Source organism: Bubalus bubalis, chromosome 19, assembly GCF_019923935.1.
Source record: "Bubalus bubalis isolate 160015118507 breed Murrah chromosome 19, NDDB_SH_1, whole genome shotgun sequence".
NCBI lineage: Eukaryota > Metazoa > Chordata > Mammalia > Artiodactyla > Bovidae > Bubalus > Bubalus bubalis.
Window position 1 is genome coordinate 22,826,285 of NC_059175.1, and position 12,905 is coordinate 22,839,189.

The 12,905-nt window shown below is 40.8% G+C and overlaps 1 protein-coding gene across 5 annotated transcripts in view; it reads left to right on the plus strand.

Moving 5' to 3' along the window:
- The window catches only part of ANKRD55 (ankyrin repeat domain 55), a 109,247-nt gene that overhangs the window by 29,830 nt on the left and 66,512 nt on the right, over nucleotides 1-12,905 (plus strand). For all 5 annotated transcript variants that reach the window (XM_044932427.2, XM_044932425.2, XM_044932424.2 and 2 more), the window contains exons 3-4: nucleotides 2,823-2,945; nucleotides 9,894-10,024. In XM_044932427.2, coding sequence (XP_044788362.1) covers nucleotides 2,823-2,945; nucleotides 9,894-10,024 — 254 coding nt within the window. The remainder of the gene's footprint in view (nucleotides 1-2,822; nucleotides 2,946-9,893; nucleotides 10,025-12,905) is intronic.

The window sequence follows — 12,905 nt, forward strand, 5'->3', positions numbered from 1 at the left end:
CTCAGGCCACCACCATGACCTTCCTTTTGAAGTGACATCTCCAGCATCTTTGGTATCAAGTCATACAACCTGACACCAGGCCCATCTTAATGCTTAAGTGTTGGCCCTGTTTCTTGTGTCCAAAGATATTATGAACGATCCTCACATAATGTCTGTGCTCCTGGGAGGGCTTCTAGTAGACAGTGAATGTTCTATGCAATCTATGCATCCTTCATCTAGCCATCATCAGAAAGACCTTTTTCTTTACATCCCCCAGATTCCAAATGTTCTTGAAACATTCACACTCTCAAGAAAAAGCAGTAACGGTAGTAGTAGCCGAGTATATACAGCATTTACAACACACTATGCCCTGTTTTTGGAGAAGGCAATGGCAACCCACTCCAGTACCATTGCCCGGAAAATCCCATGGACAGAGGAGCCTGGTAGGCTGCAATCCATGGGGTCACGACTTCACTTTCACTTTTCACTTTCATGCATTGGAGGAGGAAATGGCAACCCACTCCAGTGTTCTTGCCTGGAGAATCCCAGGGATGGGGGAGCCTGGTGGGCTGCCGTCTATGGGGTCACACAGAGTTGGACACGACTGAAGTGACTTAGCAGCATGCCCTGTTCTAAAAGCATATAGGGTTAAATATTAACTCATTTATTCCTCACAGCAACCTTATGAGGTACATGGTTATTATCATCATCATCTCCATCTTGAAGACAAGGAAACTAAGACCCAGAGAGTGTAACTGGCCCAAATTTACACAGCTGGTTGGTACAAACCAGGAACTGAACCCCACTGTTGCAGCTCCAGAGTCCTTACACTTACACAGAAGTGGCACTTGCCTTTCACATCCGTCACCACTCAGTCCTAGGCTTCAGTCAAATGCGAGTTGGCTTTGAAAGCAGCTCCTACAGTAACAAGCCTGCCACGGTTAAATTAGGGAGCAGCTACTCACTTCACAAGGCAGTTTGTTGTCGCAAGCGAATCATTTTCAGTGACAAGCTTCTCCTGGAACAGGTCAGCTGGTTAAAAAGTCATTAGTGACTTCCCAGAAGTACTGGGACAAGGAAACCAAGCCAAAGGTTTAGGACCACTGCCAGCTAAAGATCCATTAGAACTATAAAGTGTCTCTAGCATAACGTCCACATTAGTAGAAAAACACAATTTTAAGAACTTTTCTTGTACATGCATATTTTCCCTGAACCATGACCACGTGTGGGAGATTTTAAGTAGGGGGCCTCGGCACAGCACTTCACAAGAGGTGTCCTCATAAACAAACTTCTCTCTCAGCCCTTCCATTGCTTCCCTGGGGTCACTTGACCCACAGTTCTCTTGTCACTTTTGGCAATACTATTAGTTGGTTCAAACATGCAAAAAGGTATAATCCAAGTGGCTAAGAAGAGGAGGAGAAAGAGATGGGGCCTTTCCTCTTGCCTTCCCCTAGTACAGAGTCCAGCAGCAGCTGCTTCTCTTTCAGCAGGAGGGTCCTTTCCCCAGAACCAGACTTCACTGGGCTCACAGGTAAAGAATCTGCCTGCTAGCTCAGGGGATGCAAGAGATGAGGTTCAGTCCCTGAATCAGGAAGATCCTTTGGAGGACGAAGTGACAACCTACTCCAGTATTCTTGCCTGGAAAATTCCCTGGAGAGAGGAGCCTGGCAGGCTACAGTCCATGGGACCACAAAGAATTGGACACAACAGGGCAACTGAGCACACATCAAATTCAAAGGAGATGCATATAGCTCTGTTTCTGTTAATTAAAAAACTTCTATTAGAATACAATTGCTTTACAATGTTGTGTAAGTTTCTTCTATACAGCAGAGTGAATCAGCTATATGTCTACATATATCCCCTCTTTTGTGGATTCCCTCCCCATTTAGGTCACCACAGAGCACTGAGTACAGTTCCCTGTGCTCTACAGTAGGTTCTCATCTCATTAGTTATCCATTTTATACATAGCATCAATAGTGTATACGTGTGAATCTCAATCTCCCCATTCATCTTCCACCCCCTCTCCCCATTGGTGTCTGTACATTTGCTCCCTATGTTTGTGTGATGCAGCTCTGTTTCTTTTGGATTCACCATGTCATGAAACCCCAGATGGTTCAAATGAAGGGCTTTTGTGAAGGGACTGCATGCAGAGATGAGGCAGGATAGAAAGGACAATGTTTGTTACCACTGGGAGCCCAGTGAGGTCTGGTTCTGGGGAAAGGACCCTCCTGCAGAAAGAGAAGCAGCTGCTGCTGGACTCTGTACTAGGGGAAGGCAAGAGGAAATGCCCCATCTCTTTCTCCTCCTCTTCTCCTGCCATTGCCGCCCCTGGACACTGAGGGCCAGGAGGCCTGGGTGATGTGCTCAGTAGTGTTAGCCCACAGGATTCAGAGCAAGAGGAAAGGGTAGACAGCCCATCTAGAGGGCAGAGAATAAGGAGCACATTATCTCCTTCAAAGGTGGGTAAACTGAATCACTGAAAGGGAAAGTAACATATTTCAGATCAAAAAGGGAAACCCAGACCCAAGATAAAGGCTCCACTTTCCAATCTGTTCTCACTGGTTTCAAGTCGTCTGAATGCTTGGAGAGAAGCATTAAATCTCAGAGGACAGCTATTCCCTCACGCTCCTCCCCCATATATGATGACGTTACAAGGCAGCCCACCCGGGCCCACTATTCTTCAGAAGTAGTGAAGTTGTGTGTGATCAGTATGACTCAGGCTTCTGCCTAGATTCGCCAGAGAGATTTTCATGAATCACTTGTGTGGGTGACCCCCTGGGTGTTGTTACTCTTTCAGTGAATTCTCTCCACATACTAAGTTTGTCTCTGTTTGATTCATGAAGGTGATTCATCTGAAGAAGTTGACCTGACCATGGTTTATCAGGCAGCGTCTAATGGAGATGTCAGTGCTCTGACTGCCGTGATTCGGGAAGACCCTTCCATCCTAGAATGCTGTGACGGTGAAGGTGAGCTATTTATTCATTTTGGATCCTACAGGATATCCTGATCTGTCCTTTCAGAAATGGCCTCCCGAGGTGAGCAATGTTAATAAAATGATATTTGAACGGCTACTTTGATACTGAAGGGTCAAGGAATATCCTGCCTGTAACCATGTACAGTTCCCTCAGTATTTCATTTAATGAGAATCATGAACACAAATCTTCAAACTCTTTTATATCACCTCTTCTCATAAAGCTGTTCAGTCTGAGTTTGTTTTCAACTTCTTTGTATGAGTGACAAAAGTAGATAGGCCAAGTAGATGACATTAGAAGAAGTATATGAAAAGAAGAGGCTATTTTTGGTAGCAGTGGATGTTAGGGAAAGTGTGATTATTAAAGCCAGAGAGCTAGGACTTCTGCTTCTGGGAAGACAGGGCAGAAGTAGGACTTTTTTTTTATTCCTTCTGCTAAATACAACTAAAAATCCTGAATATTGTATATAGTATAAACATAAGAACACTCTGGAAGGTAGAGAGAAAATGACAGACTAGCTAGGACCTTGAGACCCAAGGAATGACATAGTGGTGAGTTTCCTGGGCTTCCTTTTTGCCCCAAATTTCCAAGACTTAGAACTGAAGAAGCTGACAATGTAGAAATGTCAATGGACAGAGAGCAAAAAAGCCCCCAACAAAAGTCTGCCCTCTAGTCAAAGAACCAAGAAAGGGATCACATAGCAAGACAGAAAACTTTTAGACAATAATGAGTCTACTCCACCAAACACTCCCACCAACCTCAACCCCATTAATTCTAGCAAAGACCAAGCTGGGAGCCTGCACCTCCACCTTCACCTGGTAATGAAGTCCCCACATTGCCAACACTGAGGCAGTGTCAGGGGATTCCTTCTTCAGAATTAGGACTCTCACCACCACCCAGTAATGAAGAGTCTTCTCCCTTAGATGCCAATGAAGGCTAAGTAAGGGACTTAGACCTCTAATCTTACCTGGCACTACTGAGGTGGTGTCCCCCCCTTCATTTCCCCTCTGGAGCAGTATCAGAAAAAAACAGCTAAAATAGAGGATTTAAGCAAGACTTAGGCAACTCATAATGCAATACTCCAAATGTCCAAGTTTCAAAGAAAATCACTTGACATACCAAGTATCAATAAGACCTCAAACTAAATGGAAAAAAAACAATCAATAGATGCCAACACTGAGATGACAGATGTTAGAATTATCTGGCAAAGATTTTCAAGTAACCATGGAAAAATGCTTTAACAAGCAATTACAAGTATGCTTGAAACAAACAAATAAACAAAAAATAGAAAGGCTCAGCAAAGAAATAACAGATATAAAGAAGAATCAAATGGAAAATTTTTAAACTGAAAAATACAATAATTACAATTAAAAAGTCAACGGCTAAGCTCAGCAGCAGAATGAGGAAGCAGAGGAAAGGATCAGTGAAGTTGAAAATAGAACAATAGCAATGAGGCAATCTGAACAACTGAAAGAAAAAAGAGTTAAAAGATGAAGAGGAAGACTAAGAAGAAGAAAGAGGAAGGGAAGAAAAACAAAAAGGAGGAGGAGAGGAAGAGGTGGCAGCCTCAAGGACCTATAGAACCATAACAAAGAATTTATCATTGGTTTCTCTATCCTAGTATTTCTGGGAAGTAATTAATCCTTTTTAACCAGTTGACTTGTCCTAAGAGGAGCTTAGAATTCCCTTACAGTTGACTTGTCCTAAGAGGAGCTTAGAATTCCCTTACAGTTGACTTGTCCTAAGAGGAGCTTAGAATTCCCTTATCATGACAATAAAATGTTTTGTAAAATGTGTGGTTGCTCCCTAATTTATCCATGGTAGTTTTTTCATTCATTTGTTTTTTAAAGAAGAATTACTTATACATCTGCTTTGGGGTTAGAAGTTGGAAATGAGAGAAAATAGAGAAAATCAATGAACCAAGAAACTAATTCTTTGAAGAGGTCAATAAAGCTTATAAACCTCTACCAATAAGGACAAAAAAGAAAATGAAAGAGATCCAAGTTATCACTATCAGGAATAACCCTGCAAAAAAAAAAAAAAAAAAGAATAACCCTGCAGACATTTAAAGGATAATAAGAAAATACAGCAAACAGCTCTACACATGTAATTTGACTATTTATATGAAATGGAGCAATTCCTCAAAAAGATAAATGACCACAGTTTGCCCAATAGGACATTATTTGAATAGTTCTATAACTATGAAGGAACTTAAATTCATAATTTTAAAATTCCCAGAAAAAGACATCATCAGGCCAGATGATTTCACTGGGGACTTTGAGAAACTTTTAAATAAAATTAACACCAACTCTACACAGTCTCTTCAGAAGAGGAGGAAATTTTTCTGAGTTATGATTATGAAACTAATATTACTCAGATATCAACATATGACAAAGATGATATAAAACATAAACCTATAGACCAATACTCCACATGAATACAGGTATAGACAGACATCCTTAGCAAAATATCAGCAAATAGGGATTTTTCTAATGGTCCAGTGGTTAAGACTCTGCACTTCCAATGCAGGGGGCTCAAGTTCAATCCCTGATTGGGGAACTAAGATTCTACATGCAGTGAGGTACAGCCAAAAAATAAAAAGTAAATAAAAAATTTTAAAAACCAGCAAACAGAATTCAGTAATATATAAAAAAGAATTATATACCATGACCAAATGTGGCTTGTTCTAGGAATGTAAGTCCATTTCAACCCTTGAAAATTTAGGCTTTCCTGGTGGCTCAGTAGTAAAGAATCTGCCTGCCAGTGCAGGAGACATGGGTTCGATCCCTGGTCCAAGAAGATCCCACATGCTATGGAACAACTAAGCCCATGCACCACAACTATTGAGCCTGTGCTCTAGAGCAGCAGCAAGAGAAGCCACTGCAATGAGAAGCCAGTGCACTCCACCTAGAGAATAGCCCCCTCTTGCCACAACTGGAGAAAAGCCCATGCAGCAGTGAAGACCCAGCATAGTCAAAAATCAGTTCAGTTCAGTCGATCAGTCATGTCCGACTCTTTGCGACCCCATGAATCACAGCACGCCAGGCCTCCCTGTTCATCACCAACTCCCGGAGTTCACTCAGACTCACGTCCATCGAGTCAGTGATGCCATCCAGCCATCTCATCCTCTGTCGCCTTCTGCCCTCTATCCCTCCCAGCATCAGAGTCTTTTCCAATGAGTCAACTCTTCGCATGGGGTGGCCAAAGTACTGGAGTTTCAGCTTTAGCATCATTCCTTCCAAAGAAATCCCAGGGCTGATCTCCTTCAGAATGGACTGGTTGGATCTCCTTGCAGTCCAAGGGACTCTCAAGAGTCTTCTCCAACACCACAGTTCAAAAGCATCAATTCTTCGGCACTCAGCCTTCTTCACAGTCCAACTCCCACATCCATACATGACCACAGGAAAAACCATAGCCTTGACTAGACGGACCTGTGCTGGCAAAGTAATGTCTCTGCTTTTGAATATGCTATCTAGGTTGGTCATAACTTTCCTTCCAAGTAGTAAGCGTCTCTTAATTTCATGGCTGTAATCACCACCTGCAATGATTTTGGAGCCCCCAAAAATAAAGTCTGACACTGTTTCCCCATCTATTTCCCATGAAGTGATGGGACCAGATGCCATGATCTTCGTTTTCTGAATGTTGAGCTTTAAGCCAACTTTTTCACTCTCCACTTTCACTTTCATCAAGAGGTTTTTTAGTTCCTCTTCACTTTCTGCCATAAGGGTGGTGTCATCTGCATATCTGAGGTTATTGATATTTCTCCCGGCAATCTTGATTCCAGCTTGTGCTTCTTCCAGCCCAGCATTTCTTATGATGTACTCTTGCATAGAAGTTAAATAAGCAGGGTGACAATATACAGCCTTGACGAACTCCTTTTCCTATTTGGAACCAGTCTGTTGTTCCATGTCCAGTTCTAACTGTTGCTTCCTGACCTTAAAAAAAAAAAAACAAAAAACTTGAAAAATTAAGCAATGTATCATTTTAACCAGCTAAGAAGAAAACCCACATGATCATATCAATTGATGCAGAAAAAGCATTTGACAAAATTTAGCACACATTCATTATTAAAAACTCTCAGAAAGATAGGAGTGGAGGGGATCTTCCTCAATTTGATAGATAGTATCTACAAAAAACCCTAGAGCTAACATTTTACTTACTGGTGAAAGACTGAATGCTTTGCCCCTGAGATGGGCAACAAAGCAAAAAAGTTCATTCTTTCTCTTATTCAACATAGCCCTGGGAGTTCTAGCCAGTGCAAAAAAGCAAGAAAAGAAAAAAAAAAAAAAAAGCATACATATTGAAAAAGAAAACTGTTCCTTTCTTTGCACAACTTGATTGTCTACATAGAAAATACTAAAAAACCTATCAACAACTCAAACTAATGAGTTGAGCAAGGTCCCAGGATACAAAATCAATGTACAAAACCAAATTTATTTCTATTAATATATACTAGAAATGAACACATGGACATCAACATTAAAACCACAATACCAAGTAAAATCACTCAATAAAAAATATTTAGGTGTGAATAAAACAAAATACATTCAAGACTATAAAATGCTTGTGAAAGAAATCAAAGATCTAAAATAAATGGAGAGATCGTGTTCATGGATTAGAAGATTCAATATAGTAAACATGAAATGCTCCCCAAATTCATATACAAGTTTAATGCAATTTCTATCAAACTCAAGTAAGACATCTTTTGTGGATATAGACAAGATTATCTAAAATTTATATAGAAAGCAAAGAAACTAAGAGAGTTAAAACAATTTTGAAAAAGAAGAATGAAGTAGGGGAGTATTCAGTTCAGTCGCTCAGTTGTATCTGACTCTTTGCGACCCCATGGACTGCAGCATGCCAGGCTTCCCTGTCCATCACCAACTCCTGGAGCTTACTCAGACTCATGTCCATTGAGTCGGTGATGCCATCCAATCATCTCATCTTCTGTCGTCCCCTTCTCCTCCTGCCCTCAATCTTTCCCAGCATCAGAGTATTTTCAAATAAGTCAGTTCTTTGCATCAGGTGGCCAAAGCTTTGGAGTTTCAGCTTCAATATCAGTCCTTCCAATGAACACCCAGACTGATCTGCTTTAGAATGGACTGGTTGGATCTCCTTTCAGTCCAAGGGATACTCAAGCATTTTCTCCAACACCACAGTTCAAAGGCATCAATTTTTCGGTGCTCAGCTTTCTTTATAGTCCAACTCTCTCATCCATACATGACCACTGGAAAAACCATGTCTTTGACTAGACGGACCTTTGTTGGAGAAGTAATGTCTCTGCTTTTTAATATGCTGCCTAGGTTCATCATAACTTTTCTTCCAAGGAGCAAGCATCTTTTAATTTTGTGACTGCAGTCACCATCTGCAGTGATTTTGTATCACTAATCACCTCCAATAAGTGTGCTGTACCTGTCTGCCTAGTTGGCATTGCTTTCTAAAGATACTTCCAGATTCTGCATTGTTCAAACCAACTCAGGCTTAACCCTGCCTGTTATGTCCCAAATTATGCTGATTCCCAAGGTAGTAATAAACAAACTTTACCATCTGCACAAAATGTTTTAATCAAGCAATTACAGCAAGATTACAAAAGATTTAATAGGGTCTAAAAATACATAATTTATATTAGGCTGGCTAAAAAGTTCCTTCGGTTTTTAAATAAAAACTCTCTTATGTATTTTCTGCTGACTAATTCCAGACACTTTTCATCTAGTGCTGTTTTCAGTCGGTCTATTTGAGAGCAATAGAAAGCGAAAGTCAAGTCACTCAGTCATGTCCGACTCTTTGCAACTCCATGGACTGTAGCCTACCAGGCTCCTCAGTCCATGGAATTTTCCAGGCAAGAGTACTGGAGTGGGTTGCCATTTCCTTCTCCAGGAGATCTTGCCAACCCAGGGATCAAACCCAGATCTCCCATATTGCAGGCAGACACTTTACCATCTGAGCCACCAGGGAAGCCCTGGGAGCATTAGTTGGAATTAATTGTTTGGTTTTTCCAGGAGCTCATAATAGAGGACGTCCTTCCTATCCCACCATATACATGTCACCTTCTTTGGAAGAAGACCAGCCTGTGGTGTGGTTGGTGGTGGTTCATTTCACTTGTCCCACAATCTTTTATGCTCCCACATTATTGTACAGAATCCACTTGTCATTACCCATCACAATTTGCTTCAAAAACAAAATGTTTTTGTTATGTTTAAGTAGAGAATCACATGCAGAAATATGGTCAAAAGTGTTTTTTTGCTTAACTTATGTGGAATCCAAACATCAAAGTGATTAACATAACCAAGCAGGTGCAAATGATTTTCCATACTTGATTTGGATATTTTGATATATCAGCTACCTTCTGTGTGGTATATAATGTTGATAGTTCTCAGTTAATGTCTTGGTTTCATCGTTATCAGCTTCAGCTGGTCTACCCAACTGTGGAATATCATCCAGCAAGAAATCTCCAGCATGAAACTTCACAAAATACTTTTGACATGTTTGATCAGTCACAGCACCTTTCCCATACACTGCACAAATCTTTTTTTGAGTTTCAGTTGCGCTTTTATCTTTGTTGAAATAATAAAGCATAATATGCCGAAAATGTTGTTTTTTTCTTCCATCTTCAATATTAAAATAGCTACAAAAATTCACCAATTTTGATAATTTTTTTAAATGCACGCTGATGTGACAGCTATCACAGTACAACCAAACAATTTGTTTAGAATGAAGTTAGAAACAAGTAAGCACTACTAGAGACAGCTTATAGAAAAAAAAAACAAAAACTTTTGGCCAACCCAGTATAAATGCAGCAAGAATCATCATCTCTCTTCAACTGAATTTGTGTTGAGGGTAGTTCATCTGCAAAGAGCATAATAAATGAACAGGCAAATAAAGTTGACTCATAAATTTCACAAGTCAAACATTTTTAAAAGCTGTTGAAATGTCTCATTCCAGGATGTACACCCTTAATGCATGCGGTTTCTGGACGTCAAGTGGACACAGTGAAGCTGCTGTTGAAGATGGGAGCCAATATTAACACGCAGGACGCTTATGGCCGCACGAGTCTCTGCCTGGCAACCTATCTGGTACCAGCTGTATCTGTGGCGGGTGTGAAGGAGTGGGGTGGACTAGATGTATTGTTACGGGGCCCCCACTTGCAGAAGAGCGATCTTCAATTTGTGCAGCTGGTCAATAGACATAGAAGTTAAGAAATTTTGCCTTAATCATCTCCAGCATTTATATAATCACTTAGAATTGGTAGCATGGATTTAAGTCATTTTGGATCTTCCTAATAAGCCTTTAGGAGCTTCCCTGGTGGCTCAGTGGTTAAAAAAAAAAAAAAAAAAAAAAAAAAAATCCGCCTGTCAATGCAGGAGATGCAGGATTGATCCATGGGTAGGGAGAAGCAAATGGCAACCCACTCCAGTACTCTTGCCTAGAGAATCCCATGGACAGAGGAGCCTGACGGGTGACAGGCTATAGTCCATGGGGTTGCAAAAGAGTCAGACGTGACTAAGCAACTAAACAACAACAGACAACAAGCAAACAGAATACACTGAAATCAAGGCACACTTCTAAAATTCAAAATTTCACATTTCTTGGGCTAGATAGCCACTTAAGAGACAGGGAAGAAGTTCTCTAGATCACGGTGAGGTGAGCAGTGAGCTTAGCGAGTTGCCACCGTTGCATACTACTCTTTCTGGGAACACATTCTACGGGGTTGCATGGGAAAGTATGCCTGCATGACAGCACGGCATTACCCTCTACTGTTGACACCACCTCTGTTGGAAGCCCAAGGCAGGGCCCCTCACTGGCTCTTCTGAGTTTCCCTGGAGGTGAGAATAGACAGCGTCTTAGCGATTACACTGTGAAGCCCGCCGCTCTCTCTGGCAATGTTTGAATTAAAGTATTAAAGAGAAATTTGACAAAGGGAACATTCAGAAATTGTCTCAGTCACAGAGTCAAACTCGATATACAAATAAACTTACCATAGAGGTGTAGTCCTAGGCAAATTTCTTCACCTCTTTATGCCTCTTTCCTCATTTGTAAAATGTAGTAAAAATAATACCCTAAGTTGGTCACAATTGAAGGAGAACCACATGCAGTCACCCAGCACATAGTAGTACAAAACCCAGTTTTTTGGTTCTAAATAATGACCGTGAGATTCAGATGTAGTCAATAGTTTTCTGATTTCTTTTCTGAGGAAGAAAAAAAGAAAACCACATACATAGTTCCACGAAATGTTGCAAAATGATAAAAATGCTTAAAAGCCTCCTCCATCAGAAGATTTGTTTTTCAAAAGCTATAAAACTTTAGCAACTCTAAAATTTGGCAACCCTGAAATTTGTCCAGTATGCTTTTCTTTTGGTCTCCTGCTCATATTTTTCCTTTTAATCAGAGAACTTGATGATTTAGGCATTAGGAATTAAAACCAGATTTAATATCTTAGTAAACTATGACTCAAGGCTGAAAACTATTTGCCTCTATTTAACACTCAGATATTATTGGTCAGCTCTACAAAGCCATATTCAATCTTAGAACCTATGAATTTTACTGTGTTTTGTTGAAAGTTTTTTTTTTTCTAGACTTTTCAGAACTGAAAGGTCTTATCATTATCTTTCTTTCTTTTCCATGCATTTAGTAACATTTTTATTACTACCAGTATTGCAAGGGAAAATATTCAGTAATCTTTCTCTTGTTACTGGGTAATCTTGAGGCTTAACTATACAAGAATGGAATAAAGCAGGGAAAGAAATAGAGTTTTATTATATTATTATTCATAATCATAACTGAATTTACTTATAAGCTTATTTATAATTAGGTGGGAAACCCAAGTGATTCTGGATGAATGTTGGAGGTAGTCTCCTTGGCATGTGAGCCAAGCTCAGTTATCAGCAGGGTTGGGTCAGTTACTTAAAGTATTAATGAACAGAAAGGAAGGACTAGCCTGCAGTTATATTTTCCCTTTGAAATCAGAGGGAGAGTGGAGAAATGACCCAATTTTAAGTGCTAACCAAGGAGGAATCACGCATCAGATGTGGCAATATCAGGTCTCAATCTGGTGAATTTGTAGGCAACAGAGTTCACAGGATGGGTCTCAGGGAATTCAGAGGTGGATAAAACAACAATAGGGAACACCACATAAGAGGGTGCTGTAATAGATCCATATTCAAGAGCAGAAAGGGCAGTCAGTGGCTGGCAGGGCCCCAGCCATTGGAGTAGAGCTCAGTTTAGAATTCTAGGGATCAGAAAAGAGACTGACTAGAGTAACAAAGATATTATCTTTGGGGTTTCTAGAAAGAGAACTTGGAAAAGAGGATGAAGGGCCATATTTCAGATATAGGTGAACTGAGGCATAGAGTGAAGTCTGGGACATAAAGACTTAGGGACTTCTGTGGTGGTCCAGTGGTTAAGAATCCTCCTGCCAAATCAGGGGACACAGATTCAATCCCTGGTGTGGGAAGATTCCACGTGCTGATGGGCAACTAAGCCCATGAACCACAACTGCTGAGTCCAAGCTCCACCACCACTGCTGAAGCCCTCCCACTCTGGACCCCATGCTCCACAGCAAGAGAAGCCACCTCACTGAGAAGCCTGCACACTGTAGCTAGAGAGTAGCCCCACTCGCTGCAACTAGAGAAGCCCTTGTGCAGCAACAGAGACCTAGGGAAGCCAAAAATAAATACATTAAATTAAATAATGACATAGGAGCCCAGTTTTGAAATCGGACAATGGCATCCAGTTTTGGAATTAGCATGATTTGGAGTTAAGCCCAAAAGGGTCTAGAGTTGACTAATCATCCTCATCACTTGCCACCTTTGGCTCTGGAAACTGAGTATAAAAGGGGAATGAATCTCAGCGAGTGGCCCTAGAATTGGGGAGACAGAGGCAGAAGACTCTAGGGTCCATCTGCCCCTGACAGGAAAATGTCCTCCAGAAAACTCAAGAATCCACACCTCAAGACCT